General features: G+C 42.6%; 1 protein-coding gene across 5 annotated transcripts in view; it reads right to left on the bottom strand.

Moving 5' to 3' along the window:
- cita (citron rho-interacting serine/threonine kinase a) overlaps positions 1-21,330 on the bottom strand; it is a 51,713-nt gene that overhangs the window by 29,824 nt on the left and 559 nt on the right. For all 5 annotated transcript variants that reach the window (XM_021568855.3, XM_090205521.1, XM_021568858.3 and 2 more), the window contains exons 3-13: positions 21,021-21,162; positions 19,358-19,533; positions 18,973-19,071; positions 17,008-17,150; positions 16,633-16,726; positions 16,148-16,354; positions 15,645-15,798; positions 13,633-13,822; positions 5,856-5,961; positions 4,798-4,941; positions 4,335-4,454 (exon numbers count right to left, since the gene is read on the bottom strand). In XM_021568855.3, coding sequence (XP_021424530.2) covers positions 4,335-4,454; positions 4,798-4,941; positions 5,856-5,961; positions 13,633-13,822; positions 15,645-15,798; positions 16,148-16,354; positions 16,633-16,726; positions 17,008-17,150; positions 18,973-19,071; positions 19,358-19,533; positions 21,021-21,162 — 1,575 coding nt within the window. The remainder of the gene's footprint in view (positions 1-4,334; positions 4,455-4,797; positions 4,942-5,855; positions 5,962-13,632; positions 13,823-15,644; positions 15,799-16,147; positions 16,355-16,632; positions 16,727-17,007; positions 17,151-18,972; positions 19,072-19,357; positions 19,534-21,020; positions 21,163-21,330) is intronic.

Genomic DNA, 21,330 nt, shown 5'->3' with positions numbered 1-21,330 from the left:
ATCATCCTTATAATCATCACACCGTCAAAACAAAAATCCTCTTTAGTCTTTTCCCCTTCATGATTCACACATACCCGCTTCTAATAATATTGTTGATAATATCCGACAAGAGCTGGCTTGTTATACTAACAGCAGTAGAATGAGCCTCTCATTGAGACGGTGGGGTTAAAAGCCTCTTACCTGCCGCTCTATAGTATATGAGCATGTGGAGAGGATGAATCACAGACAAAGAGAGGCTTACTAAGCCTGCTGATCCCTACTATGGGTGTGGAACACTCTCTCACACTGCTGCCTGCCTCAGAGGGCATCAATCACTGGCTCCTAGACCAATCACTGGCTCCTAGACCACAGACAATCACCCAGAGATTCACACCAGACCAGAGAGTTAGAGACTGCAGAGGTACGCTAGGCTAGTTTCTACAAAGGATTTTGTGTGTGTGTGTGTGTGTGTGTGTGTGTGTGTGTGTGTGTGTGTGTGTGTGTGTGGGCCTCCTTGTATCTTTGTTTAAAGGGACACAGAGTAATAAATATAATACATGCCATTTAGCAGACACATTTATCCATAGCGACTTACAGTCATGCGTGCAACATTTTACATATGGGTGTCCCGGGAATCGGACCCACTACCCTGGCATTACAATTGCCATGCTCTACCAACTGAGCTATGAAGTAGTGATGGGGGGGGGAATACATAAATACCGTTGCATATCTGGATATTATTTTTTACGATATATCGTATCGTTTTGACAATGTCGCAATATTATTTTTGCTAGTTGGCTGTACCTTTACCAAAACTCGGAGTCAATTTGTTTTCAGAGACTTAATTTCCATGACTGATCAAAACGTGTTCTCTCATCCCTCTACAGCAGACATATGGTTAACAAAATGTTCAGAACATCGAATCCCAATAAAATAAAAGTATCGAATCCCAAAACATATAAAATCGTGAGAGTCGCAATACATACTGTATCGGCACCTAAGTATCATGATAATATTGCGAGGTCCATGGCAATTCCCAGCTCTACTACAAAGGACCGCATAATAAAGCCATACTCTCTATGACAAAGTGTGTGGGTATGAGCCTCATTTGTCGACCAGTATTTACGTGAAGGGTCACAGAATAAGGTAATGATACTGTACAATGATACTGTACAGTTCGTGATGAGTGCAATGATACTGTATTAAAGAGCACATATACTGTATTAAAGAGCACATCCAGCTCCCGAGTGGCGCAGCGGTCTAAGGCACTGCATTTTAGTGCTAGAGGAGTGACTATAGACCCTGGTTTGATCCCGGGCTATATCCCATCCGGCTGTGAACGGGAGTCCCATAGGGCAGCACACAATTGGCCCAGCGTCGTCCGGGTTAGGGGAGGGTTTGGCCGGTGTAGGCCGTCATTGTAAAGTAAGAATTTGCTCTTAAATTATTTGCCTTAGTGAAATGAAAGGTTAAATAAAAAAATATGCATTATGCATTGCAAGTATGATGACCCTATGACCTTATAATGTAGATATGAGAGAGTGGAAAAGTAACACTGGACTGGCTAGGCCCAGGCTACAAAATGAACTAAGGTGCTCAATGACCATTCAGTGCTTGCAGGATGTTACATTATTTTTTTCACCTTTATTATACCAGGTAGGCAAGTTGAGAACAAGTTCTCATTTACAACGGCGACCTGGCCAAGATAAAGCAAAGCAGTGCAACACAAACAACAACACAGTTACACATGGAATAAACAAACGTACAGTCAATAACAAAATAGAAAAAATCTATATACAGTGTGTGCAAATGAGGTGAGGTTAGGTCTCTACCGCAATAAATAGGCCGTAGTGACAAAGTAATTACAATATAGCAATTAAACACTGGAGTGATAGATGTGCAGAAGATGAATGTGCAAGTAGAGATACAGGGGTGCAAAGGAGACAAAAAATAAATAACAATATGGGGATGAGATAGTTGGATGGGCTATGTACAGGTGCAATGATCTGTATACTGCTCTGACAGCTGATGCTTAAAGTTAGTGAGGGAGATATGAGTCTCCAGCTTCAGTGATTTTTGCAATTTGTTCCAGTCATTGGCAGCAGAGAACTGGAGGGAAAGGCGGCCAAAGGAAGAATTGGCTTTGGGGGTGACCAGTGAAATATACCTGCTGGAGCGCGTGCTACGGGGGGGTGCTGCTATGGTGACCAGTGAGCTGAGATAAGGCGGGGCTTTACCAAGCACAGACTTATAGATGACCAGGGGCCAGTGGGTTTGGTGAGGAATGTGAAGCGAGGGCCAGCAAATTAGAGCATACAGGTCGCAGTGGTGGGTAGTATATGGGGCTTTGGTGACAAAACTGATGGCACTGTGATAGACTGCATCCAATTTGCTGAGTAGAGTGTTGGGAGGCTATTTTGTAAATGACATCGCCGAAGTCAAGGATCGGTAGGATGGTCAGTTTTACGAGGGTATGTTTGGCAGCATGAGTGAAGGATGCTTTGTTTGCGAAATAGGAAGCCGATTCTAGATTTAATTTTGGATTGGAGATGCTTAGTGTGAGTTTGTAGTTGTCCACATATTCTAAGTCAGAACCGTCCAGTGTAGTGATGCTGGACAGGCGGGCAGGTGCGGGCAGCGATCAGTTGAAGAGCATGCATTTAGTTTTACTTGCACTTAAGAGCAGTTGGAGGCCACGGAAGGAGAGTTGTACTGCATTGAAGCTCGTCTGGAGGTTTGTTAACACAGTGTCCAAAGAAGGGCCAGAAGTATACAGAATGGTGGCATCTGCGTAGAGGTGGATCAGAGAATCACCAGCAGCAAGAGCGACATCAATGATGTATACAGAGAAAAGAGTCAGCCCGAGAATTGAATCCTGTGGCACCCCCATAGAGACGGCCAGAGGTCTGGACAACAGCCCCTCCAAGTTGACACACTGAACTCTGTCTGAGAAGTAGGTGGTGAACCAGGCGAGGCAGTCATTTGAGAAGCCAAGGCTATTGAGTCTGCCGATAAGAATGTGGTGATTGACAAGAGTCGAAAGCCTTGGCCAGGTCAATGAATACGGCTGCACAGTATTGTCTTTTATCGATGGCGGTTATGATATTGTTTAGGACCTTGAGCGTGGCTGAGGTGCACCCATGACCAGCTCGGGAACCAGATTGTATAGCGGAGAAGGTAAGGTGGGATTCGAAATGGTCGGTGATCTGTTTGTTAACTTGGCTTTCGAAGACCTTGGAAAGGCAGGGTAGGGCATACATAGGTCTGTAACAGTTTGGGTCTAGAGTGTCTCCCCATTTGAAGAGGGGGATGACCGTGGCAGCTTTCCAATCTTTGGGGATCTCAGACGATACGAAAGAGAGGTTGAACAGGCTAGTAATAGGGGTTGCAACAATTGCGGCGGATAATTTTAGAAAGAGAGGGTCCAGATTGTCTAGCCCAGCTGATTTGCAGGGGTCCCGATTTTGCAGATCTTTCAGAACATCAGCCATCTGAATTTGGGTGAAGGAGAAATGGGGGAGGCTTGGGCAAGTTTCTATGGGGGGTGCAGGGCTGTTGACCGGGGTAGGGGTAGCCAGGCGGAAAGCATGGCCAGCCGTAGAAAAATGCTTATTCTCAATTATCGTGGATTTATCGGTGGTGACAGTGTTTCCTAGCCTCAGTGCAGTAGGCAGCTGGGAGGAGGTGCTCTTATTCTCCATGGACTTTACAGTGTCCCAGAACGTTTTGGAGTTTGTGCTACAGGAAGCAAATTTCTGTTTGAAAAAGCTAGCCTTTGCTTTCCTAACTGCCTGGGTATATTGGTTCCTAACTTCCCTGAAATGCAAGAGTCCTGATCATAGACATAGGAGTAAATTGTCTGTGTTCTAGATTTTGGGAAAGTCTCCAAAATGGCGTTTCCCTTACTAGAACCTCTAGAGGACATGTCTTGAGTTTGGGACACAACTTTAGTTGTGTGACGCATACAACTCAGAAAGGCAGAGGGTTAGTTAGTAGGTTTGGTGCTGTATGTATTAAAGATCAGTTTTGGCCCTTCACATCATGACCTGATCCAACTCATACTCTGCAGGGCTCTATGCTGACTTGTTTTTACAAGGAACAAGTGTGCAGCTACGTTGAAAGATGTAGGCGCACAATTAAAAATATTTGCGATATTAGACATAGCTTCTAAAATACAATTCCATTCCGCACAGCAAAGTATTTCGGCGCATTTGCAAGTAAAATGGTTGCACTGTAGAGCCCTGCTCTCGCATGCTTGATACGTACGGCCCTCTGGGTGAAAACTCAGTAAGCATGCGGTTCACTGGTAAGGAAGGGGTTGATGAAGTGAAGACAAAGTTGAAGTGTGACTCTACCTGCTCCTTGATCTCCTGCAGCTTGCTGCTTTGCTCTCTGATGTCATGCAGCAGCTGCAGAGCCTTGTCATCCTCCTGAGACACCTCCACACGGGCTGCCTCCAGGCTGCGCTTTAAGCTCTGTGGAAACACACGCACAAATAACACACGCACACACAGTAAATAAATCACAACGCATTCAAATATATCACCCTATAATGCGGTAGGTCTACTCTAATCAAATGGAGAAATGCATGACGACACCGCATTATCATCAGTCATGCATATACTAAACTATATGGGACACATTAACAAGGTTGTAATGAAGAAAAATAATGTAAGAGACACTCCACTGTCCAATATGCACTCAACTGTGTTGATATGCAACTAGATATTTGAACACAGAGTTAACACATTACTTTTCTAGCAAAATGGCTGTAACCGTAAGGATAGTTTGGATGGACACATAGCATTAGGTACTCACACTGCACTCAGTGATGTAGGTGGCCAGGTCCTGCTCCAGGATGGTCCTCTGGTTCTCAGAGGCTTTGAGCTCCACATCCTTTTGGTGCAGAACTGACTCCAGGTCAGTCATCTTGCGCTGAAACCTAGAGATCTCCTGCTCCATCTAGGAAGGAAGCCACAAGGGACACCGAAGCTAGCTATTATACCGTGACTCAAAGGTTTATTTTTCAGAGTTGTACAGTGGGTAGAACAAGTATTTGATACACTGCCGATTTTGCAGGTTTTCCTACTTACAAAGCATGTAGAGGTCTGTAATTTTTATCATAGGTACACTTCAACTGTGAGAGACGGAATCTAAAACAAAAATACAGAAAATCACATTGTATGATTTTTAAGTAATTAATTTGCATTTTATTGCATGCAATGTGATTTTCTGGATTTTTGTTTTAGATTCCGTCTCACAGTAGAAGTGTACCTATGATAAAAATTACAGACCTCTACATGCATTGGAGGTAGGAAAAGCTGCAAAATCGTCAGTGTATCAAATACTTGTTCTCCTCACTGTATATAGAAATGTATATTTCTCAGAGTTGTACACATTTTGTCAAATGAGACGAGATAGTCACTCAAAAGGAGTTCAACGTTTGCCCCATGTCACGGTAAATGCCACGAGAGATCTCCTGCCCCATCTGTTAATCAATACATAATTAATTAACAGTAATGAATTGGGTTAAAAATAAGATGTTTTACTATATTGGTTATTATAGCACTCAAATCAATATCCATCTAGAGAGTATGCCATGCATATGCTACGCTGACGTATGGACCTTAAAACTCCACGACAATCTCCTAATTCTCTCGGATTCCAATGAGATATTACAAGAAGATCATCATTTAAAAATCAGTGTGTAAAAACAACTCATCGGAGAAGGTGAATACTGTTGGAGTGTCAAGATTTGTTTACATTCAGGTTAAATAGTGCCTGGAGACTTTAGATATAGACCACCATTCAGAATCATTTACATGTGGACCATTTCCAGGAAAAAAAATAAAAATAAAAATTAAGCAGCACAGTACCTTGTGACATTTGTCTTGAGTTTCTTGAAGTTCTTTGCTTTTAATATGAAGCTTTTTCTCCATGGAGTTGGTTTTGGCAGGAGAGTTGAGGCCTGAAGCCACTGACCTGGGACAAGGCATATGGGAGAACACACTCATTGCACCATTCTGATAAAACATTCACATCTCATTTTGAATTGAATGCAAAGGGTTGTGCTCCACGAGTTTGACAAATATGTCAGATTCTAACTGGCATTCAATAGTTTCTTCAATCCAGACTATAGGCCATTGACTAGGCTATTACATGACTGCAATTCAAGCTCAATAATAACACATTTTTAATGCCATTTAATTCAAAGCAACTAGGCCCATTTCTCTTCTCAATATAATTTGGTACAATGACTGTCCATCTTGATTGACTACGTTGAGTCAAACTGAAAAGTTAAATTGGATTTGGCAGACAATGACTTTGAAGTCAATCCTCATGCTTAGAGGCTTAGTTTGTGGCAATAAGATGAGGGATGATTAACGTAGTAATCAAGATATTAATTAAGATATTAAAGAGAAGTTACAATAAATCAACCGCTTGAATTTGTAGGATGGAACAATTCCCAAGTGGCGTTATTATCATAACCCCCAAAACAATGAAGCCTATGTTTTTGTTGGCAAATGACTAAACACATGATGTTTAGGCCTACCTCTTCAAGCTATATTTTAAAATTGAAGGCTAATCTTGCTCCCAGTGTCTTACCTTCACCACTACAGATACAGTAGGCTATATCAGAGAAATGAAGTGCTACAGTGCCTTGCGAAAGTATTCGGCCCCCTTGAACTTTGCGACCTTTCGCCACATTTCAGGCTTCAAACATAAAGATATAAAACAGTATTTTTTTGTGAAGAATCAACAACAAGTGGGACACAATCATGAAGTGGAACGACATTTATTGGATATTTTAAACTTTTTTAACAAATCAAAAACTGAAAAATTGGCCGTGCAAAATTATTCAGCCCCTTTACTTTCAGTGCAGCAAACTCTCTCCAGAAGTTCAGTGAGGATCTCTGAATGATCCAATGATGACCTAAATGACTAATGATGATAAATACAATCCACCTGTGTGTAATCAAGTCTCCGTATAAATGCACCTGCACTGTGATAGTCTCAGAGGTCCGTTAAAAGCGCAGAGAACATCATGAAGAACAAGGAACACACCAGGCAGGTCCGAGATACTGTTGTGAAGAAGTTTAAAGCCGGATTTGGATACAAAAAGATTTCCCAAGCTTTAAACATCCCAAGGAGCACTGTGCAAGCGATAATATTGAAATGGAAGGAGTATCAGACCACTGCAAATCTACCAAGACCTGGCCGTCCCTCTAAACTTTCAGCTCATACAAGGAGAAGACTGATCAGAGATGCAGCCAAGAGGCCCATGATCACTCTGGATGAACTGCAGAGATCTACAGCTGAGGTGGGAGACTCTGTCCATAGGACAACAATCAGTCGTATATTGCACAAATCTGGCCTTTATGGAAGATTGGCAAGAAGAAAGCCATTTCTTAAAGATATCCATAAAAAGTGTCGTTTAAAGTTTGCCACAAGCCACCTGGGAGACACACCAAACATGTGGAAGAAGGTGCTCTGGTCAGATGAAACCAAAATTGAACTTTTTGGCAACAATGCAAAACGTTATGTTTGGCGTAAAAGCAACACAGCTGACACACCATCCCCACTGTCAAACATGGTGGTGGCAGCATCATGGTTTGGGCCTGCTTTTCTTCAGCAGGGACAGGGAAGATGGTTAAAATTGATGGGAAGATGGATGGAGCCAAATACAGGACCATTCTGGAAGAAAACCTGATGGAGTCTGCAAAAGACCTGAGACTGGGACGGAGATATGTCTTCCAACAAGACAATGATCCAAAACATAAAGCAAAATCTACAATGGAATGGTTCAAAAATAAACATATCCAGGTGTTAGAATGGCCAAGTCAAAGTCCAGACCTGAATCCAATCGAGAATCTGTGGAAAGAACTGAAAACTGCTGTTCACAAATGCTCTCCATCCAACCTCACTGAGCTCGAGCTGTTTTGCAAGGAGGAATGGGAAATAATGTCAGTCTCTCGATGTGCAAAACTGATAGAGACATACCCCAAGCGACTTACAGCTGTAATCGCAGCAAAAGGTGGCGCTACAAAGTATTAACTTAAGGGGGCTGAATAATTTTGCACGCCCAATTTTTCAGTTTTTGATTTGTTAAAAAAGTTTGAAATATCCAATAAATGTCGTTCCACTTCATGATTGTGTCCCACTTGTTGTTTATTCTTCACAAAAAATACAGTTTTATATCTTTATGTTTGAAGCCTGAAATGTGGCAAAAGGTCGCAAAGTTCAAGGGGGCCGAATACTTTCGCAAGGCACTGTACATGTCAGGTAACAAAATGCCACGACGGGCCTGATGGAAAGCACAAATTTGTGGGTAAACTTGCCAAATGTAGACAAGTTAAGAACTACACTACCGGTCAAAAGTTTTAGAACACCTACTCATTCAAGGGTTTTTCTTTATTTTTACTATATTGTAGAAATAGTGAAGACCTCAAAACTATGAACACATATGGAATCATGCAGTAACCAAAATATTTTATATTTGAGTTTCTTCAAATAGCCACCCTTTGCCTTGATGACCGCATTGCACACTCTTGGCATTCTCTCAGCCAGCTTCAACTGGAATGCTTTTTCAACAGTCTTCACTCCGCGGTCCGACTCATCCCAAACCATCTCAATTTGGAGGAGGTCGGGGGATTGTGGAGGCCAGGTCATCTGATGCAGCACACCATCACTCTCCTTGGTAAAAAAAATAGCCCGTACACAGCCTGGAGTTGTGTTGGGTCATTGTCCTGTTGAAAAACAAATGATAGTCCCACTAAGCCGAAACCAGATGGGATGGCGTATCGCTGCAGAATGCTGTGGTAGCCAAACTGGTTAAGTGCGCCTTGAATTCTAAATAAATCATAGACAGTGTTACTAGAAAAGCACCCCCACACCATAACCCTTCCTCCATGCTTTATGGTGGGAAAAACACATAAGGAGATCATCCGTTCACCCACACCGCGCCTCACAAATGACACGGTGGTTGGAACCAAAAAACTCACATTTGGACTCGAGACCAAAGGACAAATTTCCACCGGTCTAATGTCCAATGCTCGTGTTTCTTGGCCCAAGCAAGTCTCCTCTTCTTAATGGTGTCCTTTAGTAGTGGTTTCTTTGCAGCAATTCGAACAAGGCCTGATTCACACAGTCTCCTCTGAACAGATGAGGTTACGATGTGTATGTTACTTGAACTCTGTGAAGCATTTATTTGGGCTGCAATTTCTGAGGCTGGTAACTCTAACAAATTTATCCTCTGCAGCAGAGGTAACTCTGGGTCTTCCATTCCTGTGGCAGTCCTCATAAGAGCCAATTTAATCATAGTACTTGATGGTTTTTGCAACTGCACTTGAATAAACTTTCAAAGTTCTTGAAAATGTCCGTATTGACTGACCTTCATGTCTTAAAGTAATGATGGACTGTCGTTTATCTTTGCTTATTTGAGCTGTTCTTGCCATAATCTGGACTTAGTCTTTTACCAAATAGGGCCATCTTCTGTATACCCTCCTACCTTATCACAACACAACTGATTGGCTCAAACGGATGAAGAAGGAAAGAAATTCCACAAATGAACTTCTAAGAAGGCACATCTGTTAATTGAAATGCATTCCTGGTGACTACCTCATGAAGCTGGTCGAGAGAATGCCAAGAGTGTGCTAAGCTGTCATCAAGGCAAAAGGTGACTATTTGAAGAAACTCAAATATAAAATATATTTTGATTTGTTTAACACTTTTCACCTCATGATTCCATATGTGTGATTTCATAGTGTTGACGTTTTAACTATTATTATACGATGTAGAAAATAATACAAATAAAGAAAAATCCTTAAATGAGAGGTGTTCTAAAAACTTTGACTGGTACTGTGTGACCTTTTCCACAATTTGCTGTGTTCCAGCCTGAATTAAACATTACTTGAGACTTTGTGTCACTGGCCTACACACAATACCCCATAATGTCAAAGTGGAATTGTTTTTTTTCTTTATTGTAATTTAACAAATAATGAGGAAAAGCTAAAATGTCTTCGGTCAAAAAGTATTCAACCCCTTTGTTATGGCAAGCCTAAATAAATTCAATTCAAATGCATTTCAAACAGAGATTACACCACAAAGACAAAGGAGGTTTTCCAATGCCTCAAAGAAGGGCACCTATTGGTGAAGTTATTAAATACACTTTGGATGGTGTATCAAATCACCCAGTCACTACAAATACAGGCGTCCTTAACTTAGTTGCCGGAGAGGAAGGACATCGCTCATGCATTTTTACCATGAGGCCAATGGTGACTTTAAAACAGTTAATGGCTGTGATACAAGAAAACTGAGGATGGATCAACAACATTGTAGTTACTCAACAATACTAACCTAAACCTAAGTGAAACGAAGGAAGCCTGTACAGAATAAAAATGTTAATCCCACTTTGTAAGAACAAAATGTGGAAAAGGTTGTGTGAATACTTTCTGAAAGCACTATGTTGTGTGGTCCATGCAGTTTATGAGGCTACACTTTTCACAGAGTGGTGAAAGTGCAAGGTGATGAACTTGATTCTCCTTTCCAATAAAAATCTAGGGTCTTATTCTGATGACAGATCCTTGGCTGCAGTTTGTCAAACCTTTTTGTTCATAAAAATATCATCATGTAGGCTATAGGCTACCTGCACTGTATCTGCAAGCTGTTGGCTAGAGCACACGTGCCAAGACCAAGTAGAAGGAATTGTCCGTATCGTCCCGAGATAGAAGTGTGTACAGGCACAGATATGGGTACCAAAAAAAGGTCCCAAAGAACACAGTGGCCTACATCATTCTTAAATGGAAGAAGTTTGGCGCCACCAGAACTGTTCCTAGAGCTGGCCGCCCGGCAAAACTGAGCAATGGGGGGGGAAAGAGCCTTGGTCAGGGAGTTGACCCGATGGTCACTCTGACAGGGCTCCAGAGTTCCTGTCGAGATGGGAGAACCTTCCAGAAGGACAACCATCTCTGCAGCACTCCACCAATCAGACCTTTATTGTAGACCGGCCAGACTAAAGCCATTCCTCAGTAAAAGGCACATGACAGACCGCTTGGAGGACTCTCAGACCATAAGAAACAAGATTCTCTGTTCTGATGAAACCAAGATTGAACTCTTTGGCTTGAATGCCAAGCGTCACGTCTGGAGGAAACCTGGCACCATCCCTACGGTGAAGCATGATGGTGACAGTATTGTGCTGTGGGGATGTTCTTCAACGGAAGGAACGGGGAGACTAGTCCGGAGCGAGGGAAAGATGAACAAAGCAAAGTACAGAGAGATCCTTGATGAAAACCTGCTCCAGAGCACTCAGGACCACAGACTGGGGCGAAGGTTCACCTTCCAACAGGACAACAACCCTAAGCATACAGCCAGGACAACGCAGGAGTGGCTTTGGGACAAGTCTTTGAATGTCCCTAAGTGGCCCAGCCAGAGCCCAGACTTGAACCCGTCTCTGGAGAGACCTGAAAATAGCTGTGCAGCTACCCTGCCCATCCAACCTGACAGAGCTTGAGAGGATCTGCAGAGAAGAATGGGAGAAACTCCCCAATAATAGATGTCAAGCTTGTAGCATCATACCCAAGAACTCTCAAGGATGTAATCACTGCCAAAAGGTGCTTCAACAAAGTACTGAGTAAAAAGTCTGAATACTTATGTAAATGTCATATTTCATTTTTTTTTTTTGTTATAACTTTTTTACAAATTAAATTATTTGCAAACATTTCTAAAATATGTTTTTTGCTTTGTCATTATGGGGTATTGTGTGTAGATTGATGAGGGGGAAAACTATGTAATCCATTTTAAAATAAGGCTATAACGTAATTGTTTTGTGAAAAGTCAAGGGGTTTGAACACTTTCTGCGTGACAAAACCATCTGAATTGAAAATCCGATGGAAACCCATTGAACTTGTAGTCGGTACATAGGAATTTTGCCGCAAAAGTTATTTTCATGTCCACTACGTCATGCACAGCCTTTTATCCGCAACAAGTCAATGTCTAGCAATCACAGAATCTTGTTTACATAACGACATATGGTCCGACAAACAAACCATGAGAAAAATTGCAATGTAAACACAACAGCACATTTCCTAGAGCGCTCAGGACCACCATTACATGAGTACAGATTGAAATGGGCTGATACATTGAAATGCCAAAAACACAGGTACATGACATAACACGCATCCATAAAAATCAGCACCAGTTTTCCTTGAATGCGTACTGAGCAACATACTTCCCTCATCATCACAATGCCCCTGGGAGAGACGGTGCCTGGCGAACAGCAAAACACACAGGATGGGCATCACTGCCTCCATCACACTGTGCAGAGATCATAGATCAACAGCCAGCGCTGGCTGCATTTTCATAGATAGCCAGGATGGATGGCTGGGCAGGCTCTGTGTGGTTACATGTTAGCACTTGTCAGCTACAGGAGCTCCCATCTGCTTCCACTATGCTAAACAAATGACCATTTGCCTGGATTGCTCTGCATTTTTCCCTAATTGGGCTTAATGAGCAGTTTAATATACAACAAGCCCTCATATGTTAACACAATCAGCTTCTGTGTCTTGTTTGCGCTGCTTGTTTGGTACCATTAAAAGCAGTGCAAAAAATGAAACCAAAAACAGATCACCGTGTCTTAGGGAGATGCAGCATCGTGGGAAAGAAAATAAAATATATGAATGTAAAATAGGGAGGAGAGAGAGAACGAGAGCGCGAGAAAGAGAGAAAAAGAGAGACATACAGAGATGGGTCAAAAAAACATCCTCGTTTCCATAGAAATACATTCGCTCCACCAATCTGCATCCCTCCTTTCTCTGACTAATCTAATCTGCCCTTTGTTTCATATTTTTTGTGCTCCTTTTCTTCTTTCTGTTCCTTTTCTGCATCATCACCCACAGATTCTGCAATTAACCTGCCACAGGGAACAGTCAGTGCTAGAAATCAACCAGGGGCAACATTATTAGGGAATCAGCAAGCCACTGACTAGTTGAGTCAATTACCAACCAAACCACACCGCTGTTAATTTGGCAAAGCCATTATACACTGCGCGGCAATAACAAAGGCAGAGCACCATAACATGCACACAACTGAGGAGGGGAGAGAGGGGAGGGTCTCCTCCACCTCACAGCAGCGCACGCCATCGACACACTCACCGGAATACCAACCAGCTCTGATAGTCCAATAACATCAGCAAGCTACGTTCTCCTACCATTCAGCTCTGGTGTGTCTGATCTCCACAGCAGTCAGAGGTAGACGACAAACCTCTCGTCTCATTCTTTATCCCAACCTTTCTCAATCAGAGAGCTCTGTTTTCAAATGGTGAAAACAGTCAGAATCCGGTCTGTGTTTATGACTGGATGAACGCATGAAAGAGGGGCTTGTCTCCAACGAGAAAGGAGAGAGAGGAGTTCCCCTCATTCTGTCTGACACAGCACATAGCCACCAAGCCCATAATAGAGCCACCAGCCAAGCACTGCCACTGCAGGAAAAAAACTGCCTATAGACTCAGGCAGCATATAGAAAGACATGGTTGGATGATACCTGGAGAGCGTTGCCGTGGCGTTACTCAAGGCAGATCAGACCTGCCACCACCTGTGAATGGCGCCTATCAAGCAGAGGGGTTCGGCTGACAGACGCAGGTCAAGGTACAGTACTTACTCAGACTTGGCCAGCGCTGTCAACGCCCTGCTGAAGAACCAGCCTAGAAAGGGCAGGTCCTGGCCCTGGAAGCCCGGCCGCAGGGGGTCTCGCTGGGCATCCGCTCGCCGGGGCCGAGGCTTCTCCGGGGGCTCCTCAAAATTGGAGGTATCATCTTCGGCGCGGAGTGTCGGCACGAAGGGAGGGAGGGCTGCGGGAGGAGGGAGAAAAGAACGAACGAGGGAGAGAGAGTGAATGAGCGAGAGAGATACGCCGGGAAAGAGTCAACAGATACAAAAAACGGGGGAAGTGAGGAGAAGAAACATGCGATGTGGCTGTAGCGCAGCAATTCGCGCACTCTCACACACACACACTCCTTCTCTCACACACACACTCATAAATTGCTCTCCCCCCCCTCCCATACATACGTTGTAGCGTCTCCCTCTCTCTCACTGCAGCAGCTCGGTCTAATCAGCTGGAGCCATAGCCGCCAAAGCACAGCCCTATAGTCTAGCGCTCTATCTGCACTCACTCAACCATTAACAAGCCCAGCCTCATACATTTGCACAACACACACACGCATTTAAGACGCACACCAATCACACCATCTTATGGTAGTCTTTAAGAGCATTTTAAAGCAGAGGCAGTATTTGGATTCCCAAAGGTTCCTTTGATCAGCATATTTGACAAATAGCCCATTAAGCTAGGTGGGTGAATAGCCACCCAGGTCAATTTTTTTTTTAAATAATTTTTTAATTCTTATTTACAATGACGACCTACACCGGCCAAACCCGAATGACGCTGGGCCAATTGTGCGCAGCCCTGTGGGACTCCCAATCACGGGCCGGTTGTGATACAGACTGGGTTTCGAACCAGGGTGTCTGTAGTGACGCCTCTAGCACTGAGATGCAGTGCCTTAGACCGCTGCGCCAAAACATCCTGATGCTGTGTTTTAATGTCAATGAAACAAAGGAGCTCTATGATCAAGTACTTGGACACGGGACTCCATTTCTTACTGAATTCAGCAACAATTTTCTTTCAATCAGGGTCCACAAATAACAGCTCTTCCATGAAAGGAAAAATATTCCAGTAAATCCTCTTCCAGAAATAGAATAGTCCACAGTAATTCTAATTCCAGACGTTCATCTATTTACCCTGACAACAATATGATATTGTGAGCATCAATGAGGCAATTTCACATATCTGGTCAATCAAAGGCTCTGGCATTCTTCTCATGACATTCTCACCACGTGTCAATGCTGAGTGATTCTGAGCTGTAACACACAAGCGTTTATCTCATTAATATATTCCCTCATCCTAGTGTCAGGCTTTATGTCCAGCCTTTTCCCTGCTCTCCTGGGGATCACACACACACAGACACACACAGTAGTAGTGGCATCAGTAGTTGTGAGATAATGAGATTCGCTACGGTCTGGCAGGAGGCCAGCTTAGTCCAGAGGGGGGATGTTGAGGAGAGATCAGCAGCTCTGTGTGTGTGTGTGTGTGTACACATTACGCTGTACGTAGTATACTGTGTACAATTTTTGTTTCCTTTAGTAGTATAGTGAAGCATGGAAAGCGCTTGAGTGCTGTATTTCAAGTGTGTGCATTCCATCGATCAATAAGAAAGAGCTCTACAAACCATTTACTGAAGTAAGCAAAATATACTGTATATCCAAAAACTGTCTTAGTGAATCAACAACCAAGCTAAGTGGAAAACCATGCCAGCTTTAAGTTTGAGTGAACTATCCCTTTAAACCGAATCAAACCCTAATTTTTCTTCAAATGGTTCTTCTCTACCTTGCAACACTTAACAGATGTAAGACACACATTCATAAACAAGGCTGAGGTGAGAGGACCATGATCAGCTTATAACCAGGGTCGTACTCATCAGGGCACTCAACGGATAAGTTTGAAAACGTTTCGCAAACGGAAAATGAAAATAAGTGTTTCTTATTGGACAAGTTCACTTGTTTTCCATTTGGTGGCTAATGAATACGACCCTGGTCAGTTAGGAGGGGGCCAGGGCTCACCTTGTCTCAGCTTGTTCCAGTCCACAGTGGAGAAGAAGGGGTGACAACGGAGCTCCTCAAAGCCTAGCCGCTCCTGCGCTCCACAGAGTAGACTCTGAACCAGGTCTACAAAGTGCTTACTTGCCTTTGGATCCTGGGGGAACCTCAAAAAACGCTGGGAGGAAAACGATAGGGACAGAATGCAGAGTCACAATGGTCTTAAACATAGAATTCAGATAACTCTGTGGCAGCTAAGGTTGTCAAGAATCACTAAATGTTTTGTTATGACTACTGTAGTTGGTGTAAAATTGCTACGCCTATTTTCCCTGTAGACTGCCTGAAGAGATAGCGGACAGCCTCATACATCATTTGTCAGGTAACCCCCCCCCCCAGCAGATTCAAAATAAAAATGACCTACTTTTCCAGGATACCAGTTCTTTATCATTCCATACCTTTTTACAGACTTCCAGACCAGTGCAAGAAGTATCAGACAGTACGTATTAGATATAATAATGGGACCCTACCTGGAAGTTCATGATATTGTGGGCAGTCTTGGTGGCGGTGCCATCGGTGAACGGAGACTTCATGTAGATCATCTCGTAGGCGATGATCCCTAGTGACCACCAGTCACACTCCAGGCCGTAGCTACACTGGGACCCCCCGTTCATAGCCCCCAACACCTCAGGGGACAGGTAGTCCTGCGTCCCGACAGATGCCCTGGGGGTAAACACCTGCAAAACAGCCATCTCAGTTACTCTGACCTCATGAATAATCTCTAAATGAATGTTATTATGTGGAAGTTGTAACTGCTATTGCATTATGTTATAACCCAATGTTTGAGTAGTAATCCATCCCTTGCACAGGTTTCACATGTTGTTTCAATGGAGCCAGCAACTTGGTAGTTCCATGAGCTTTTTGTTTTGTTTTTGCGGCACAACCTTCTCACACATTCAATAGGAAAAATAAGAAATCCTCTTCAGTATATTCATTCTGATGTGTGAGCTTTTACCTTTTTATTAGCAGTGAGCTTGGCAGCTGAACCAAAGTCTGCCAGCTTGATGTGCCCAGTGCGGTCAATGAGCACATTCTCTGGTTTGACATCTCTGCAACAGCAAAGATGCGAGGAGGATGTGAGAGAATGCAGGAGAAAGCGAATGGGAACAGAAGGACAAGGAGGAGCGAGACCAGACAAAACAATTTGACCTAAACGCAGGTGAGAGATCTTACAAAGAGCGAGAAGGATCTCTCTCTTATACCTGTGGTGTATTAACCGTATATGAACATTGACACTAGTAGTCACGTTGTTATTCTGGGGATTCACATTAGCGGTACAGAGGTGTGCAGCCCATTTGAGTGTATTAAAAGTGTGGAATTTGGAAGTCACCTGTGGACAAAACCCATCTGATGCACAGCGTGGATGGCCTCCACTAGTTCGGCCAGGTAAAACTGGGCCATGGCCTCGTCAAATTGCTCCTCATATCTGTTCATCAGGGCCATCAGATCCCCACCCGGGAGGTAATCCATCGCCTATCAACACACACACACGGAAATTAAACACAAACACGGCCATGTGCATAGTAACGTGACAATCATGTTTTCAGACAAACAGGAAACTGTCTTGCAACAGCCTGGCCAAACAGCTTCATTCATTTTGTGTTTATTTGAAACCCTGCGAAAAAAGACAAGTATCACCATGCCACATTGCAGACAACACAGTTTCTATGGTCATTGGTCCCATATTAAACCACCAAGAGCTCCAAAATGTGTCTGGAAATCAAATTGAAATACTTGTCACAAGCTTTGTAGACAACAGCTGTAGACTAAAAGTGAAATGCTTACTTACAGGTCCATTTCCAACAATACAGAGTTAAAGATAAGATAACATTTTTATAAAAAATATAAATAGTGAGGAATAAATAGACTTTGAATAACAACTATAAATAATAAGTAAAAATAACATGGCTATATATAGGGAGTAGAAAATAACAAAGCAACCGTTTCTAATTAATTCTACCAGTGCTGCCGTTGTTCCATGCATTCTAAATATAAACAGGAAGCAATAAAGGCAGCAGCTATCAGTAGGGGTGTTAAAAGTTCAGCAACGAGGAGCATACCGCAGCGCATGAATGGTCGGGGAGTCTGAATGAACAGCAGCATTCTAAAGAGGTTACCTAGCAACAGGGTACTGAGAGACACTTTGGAGCAGTCTAACACTTGGGTAGAGATGGATTCTTTGTATTTTCTCTGGGCTCAGTATGGAAGTGTGGGCAGAGATCAGAGCTGGGAGCGGGGGCTGACTGAGCTGAAGCAGACATGGAAAATAACTCATTTCTAATTTAAGCCACTCAGTTCGCTTTCCGAGCAGCAATGCATTGCTCACTTGGCATTTGTTTTGGATATTCTAATCCCACTAAATTCACAGGAAGAAGTGGACAGAGCGTTCCAGCAAACGGAGTACAGTGAGGGAAACACACAATTGTACTGATTAGGTAAAGTGGGAAAAAACATCTAAAATGCCAACTTTTTGGCTGAAGGGACACATTTGGGATTTCGAAATTGAATTACAAGCCACAAAATTGTAATAGCGGCTCAAAGAAGGCTGCAAAGGAACGAAAATTAAACCAATGAACGGTTTGAACAATTTGATTATTTATTTTTATTTAGCTACGCAAGTCAGTTAAGAACAAATTCTTATTTATTATCGGCCTACTAAGGTCTATAGATGCTATTTATGCATGCATTCGGTTTATATTATTGTTGTTGTTATGAAAAGGAAGACATCGGAGCATCCATACCCTGCAAACACTATGCATCGATAACATGTTTTGAAAATCTATAGTACTGTTTATCAGCCCAATACAAAATATGGTACATGACGCCATCTATTGGACATCTGATGGATAGCAATGGAGAGGTATGAGACTATGTAAGAAAATTGAAAAGCAACCCGGGTTCCATTTGGATTGACAGAGCGCAATGCCATGATGAATTCATTTAACTACGGATGTAAATATAGGGTCCCAGGCCATATTGAAGTACATGTTCGGCCCTAGGGCCATAGATTGCCCACCGCTGTACTGACCCATAACCAATCTGGAATCTGATTTGTTCCCAGCCAAATTGCCTTGTTTTTAACGAGACTTTTCTGTGAAAGCAAGGTCGACGGAATGTTTTCGAGCGAGACAGACGAGTGGCCATGGCCATCATTTTCAGCGTTGTCTTAGGGGCATTCTCGCTAGTAATATCTATAGATTTTGACAAATTGTGTCGAATATTGATATTGCATTGTGGTGTCAATCACACAACAAATAATTCATAGGCCATAACCTATGTATTTCAATACTGTTACCAGGTAGACATTGTCTTGGTCCTGGAAGGCATACAGGAGCCGTGGGATCCAGGGGCTGCAGCTCAGTGCCAGTATCTTCCTCTCCTCCTCATAGAACACCTGAGGGAGGAACAGAACATGAGTTACAGAGGAAGGGAATGCTACGCCTATCAACTACATTTCAGGAAACCACAAACAACGGATATTTTCCAAACATGGTACAGTTTTCACAGATTGACTCCTCAGTCAAAGGTGAATACTTACTTCCATTTAAGTTGACTTTCAAAGTCTCTCTTCGACATTGACGCATGACTAAGTGAAAATTCTATGATTTACATGGAAGTGAGGACCCGCCCCCACAACGAATAACTATTTTTGGAGCAGAATGAAAAATTGTGTAGCTTACATTTTCTTTGGAGCGCAGGCCTGCCTTCTCCATGACCTTCAAGGCACACACATCTCCTGTGGATCTCTCTCGGACCACCTGTACTTCAGCAAAGCGGCCGCGTCCAACCACCCCGCGCTTCTCAAAGTCCCGCAACCCAGGCTGCAACTCATGTAACTCTGACACCACCTCAGAGTCTGAGAGTCACACAAACATACACAGTTAAACATTAGTAATTGAGTATTCGAACAGACGTCAAAGCTCAATCTTTAACCAGAGATAATTTTTTTCAACAAATACTGTCAAACTATTTTGTGCAATGCGCTTTGTGGTTGCCCAAACAGGCAAGTGTAATTTCACCTAGAAGACAACATAAACTTGCTTTGACTCTAGTGTTCCATTTGTACATGTACATTTGCAGGGGCACAACAAAAAAGAAACCAAGCCAAGCATCGCAAGTTCTTTTCCCTAAATTCCCTTTCCTCTCAGTGTCTCATTCACTCAACTGCGTTCTGACCGCTCCTTACACACACATGTGCTGAGTGAGCATACAAGCTCCCATTAGGCCTCCAGAAATCAATGCCTATAAAAACATTATCTAACTAATGGGATACACAAGCTACATTCCTTGCCAAATGATGACAGTTCACAAATTCAAAATGGACTTGTTGAATGAAGTAGGAAAATGTGTGTTCCAACCACAAGCTGCAGTTTTGGACTAATTGCTTCCTATCTATTATCCGCGTAGGCTCCTTTGCGAACTGCTAGTGCCATTAAGAATTGGTTAGCTTAGCTTATAACCACCCTAAACATAGACAAGTTCGAAACTGAAAATACGCAAAAACATTTGTTTGATTAAAACAAAAACTACATTTTCATGACAATCATTAAGCATAGGCCAACTCACCAAACTGATGTCATGGCCATAATTCACCACCATGCAGAGTTCAATGTGGAATTGTTAATCCAATTTAGAAAATTCCAAAGAACAGGCAGGACAAACTAAATTGAATGCCTGTATTTCGAAAAAACAGATCTTGGTTTGTAACCCTGAAAAAAAGTATTTCAACTTGCCAAATTGAGCCCTGTTTCAAATGATCACTCTTTGAGAATAACTGTTCCAGACGTGAGATGCGCATCCCTTCGCACGGTCTAACTGTTCTGTCTAAATTGTTTCACTTGGGAAAAATACGAGGTTCTATTTTATTCTGTTATATTACACAATATTTTTCTTCTTCTATAAAATTGACTGTGATAAGGGCTAAAGGAAATAAGAGTCTATTGTCTGCTAAATTAACAAAGCAAGGCTATGCTATTACACAGCAATAGGCTGCACAAGCAAGCGCCACTGCTGAGGTTCTGAAGATTATGTTCCACAATATGATATAACCAGTTGATATTACGGTTTCAATAAATGAATATTAAAATGGCACTTGCTTTTTTCTTGACTGAATATATAAATGGGCCATGTTATCTGTAATGGTTATGAAAAATTAGGAATTGTTGCACACTGTTGGCATAGGCCTATAGACAAATGCACACATATTTGTTTTACATGCAAGTACTCCAACAGTCAAAACATGTAAAATACCCATCCCTATTAAACATAGGAGTATAATAAGATGATATCCTTTACTACTAAAACACTTCAGTAGTAAATGATAGATGCAAATCAAATGCTTACACTTGTTGACAAAGTTGGCCACATATTCTATCTTCATCAGGTCTGGGGAAGAGCACTCCTGGTAGAGAAGGAGCAGAGCGTCCAACAGCTCCTCCCTCGTCACATTCACCCCACCCTGTAGGCCATGGTTGGATGTCTTTCCCTGGAGTGTTAAAGCAACAGGGGCATACATTAATCATTCTTATCAATTAAACGAGGCTTGCCAACGACCATCTCAGACCTTGCTGAACCTTTATCTGCATTGAACTGTTGAGCTAATTAGCTATATTAGTCGCTAGCAAGTTTATAACCAAATTATTAGGAGTATGTA

This window comes from Oncorhynchus mykiss, chromosome 17 (genome assembly GCF_057628025.1).
Source record: "Oncorhynchus mykiss isolate SJ-2025 chromosome 17, ASM5762802v1, whole genome shotgun sequence".
NCBI classification, from domain to species: Eukaryota; Metazoa; Chordata; class Actinopteri; order Salmoniformes; family Salmonidae; genus Oncorhynchus; species Oncorhynchus mykiss.
Note: the sequence above shows the minus strand (reverse complement) of the source record. Positions and strands in the feature narration are given on the sequence as shown.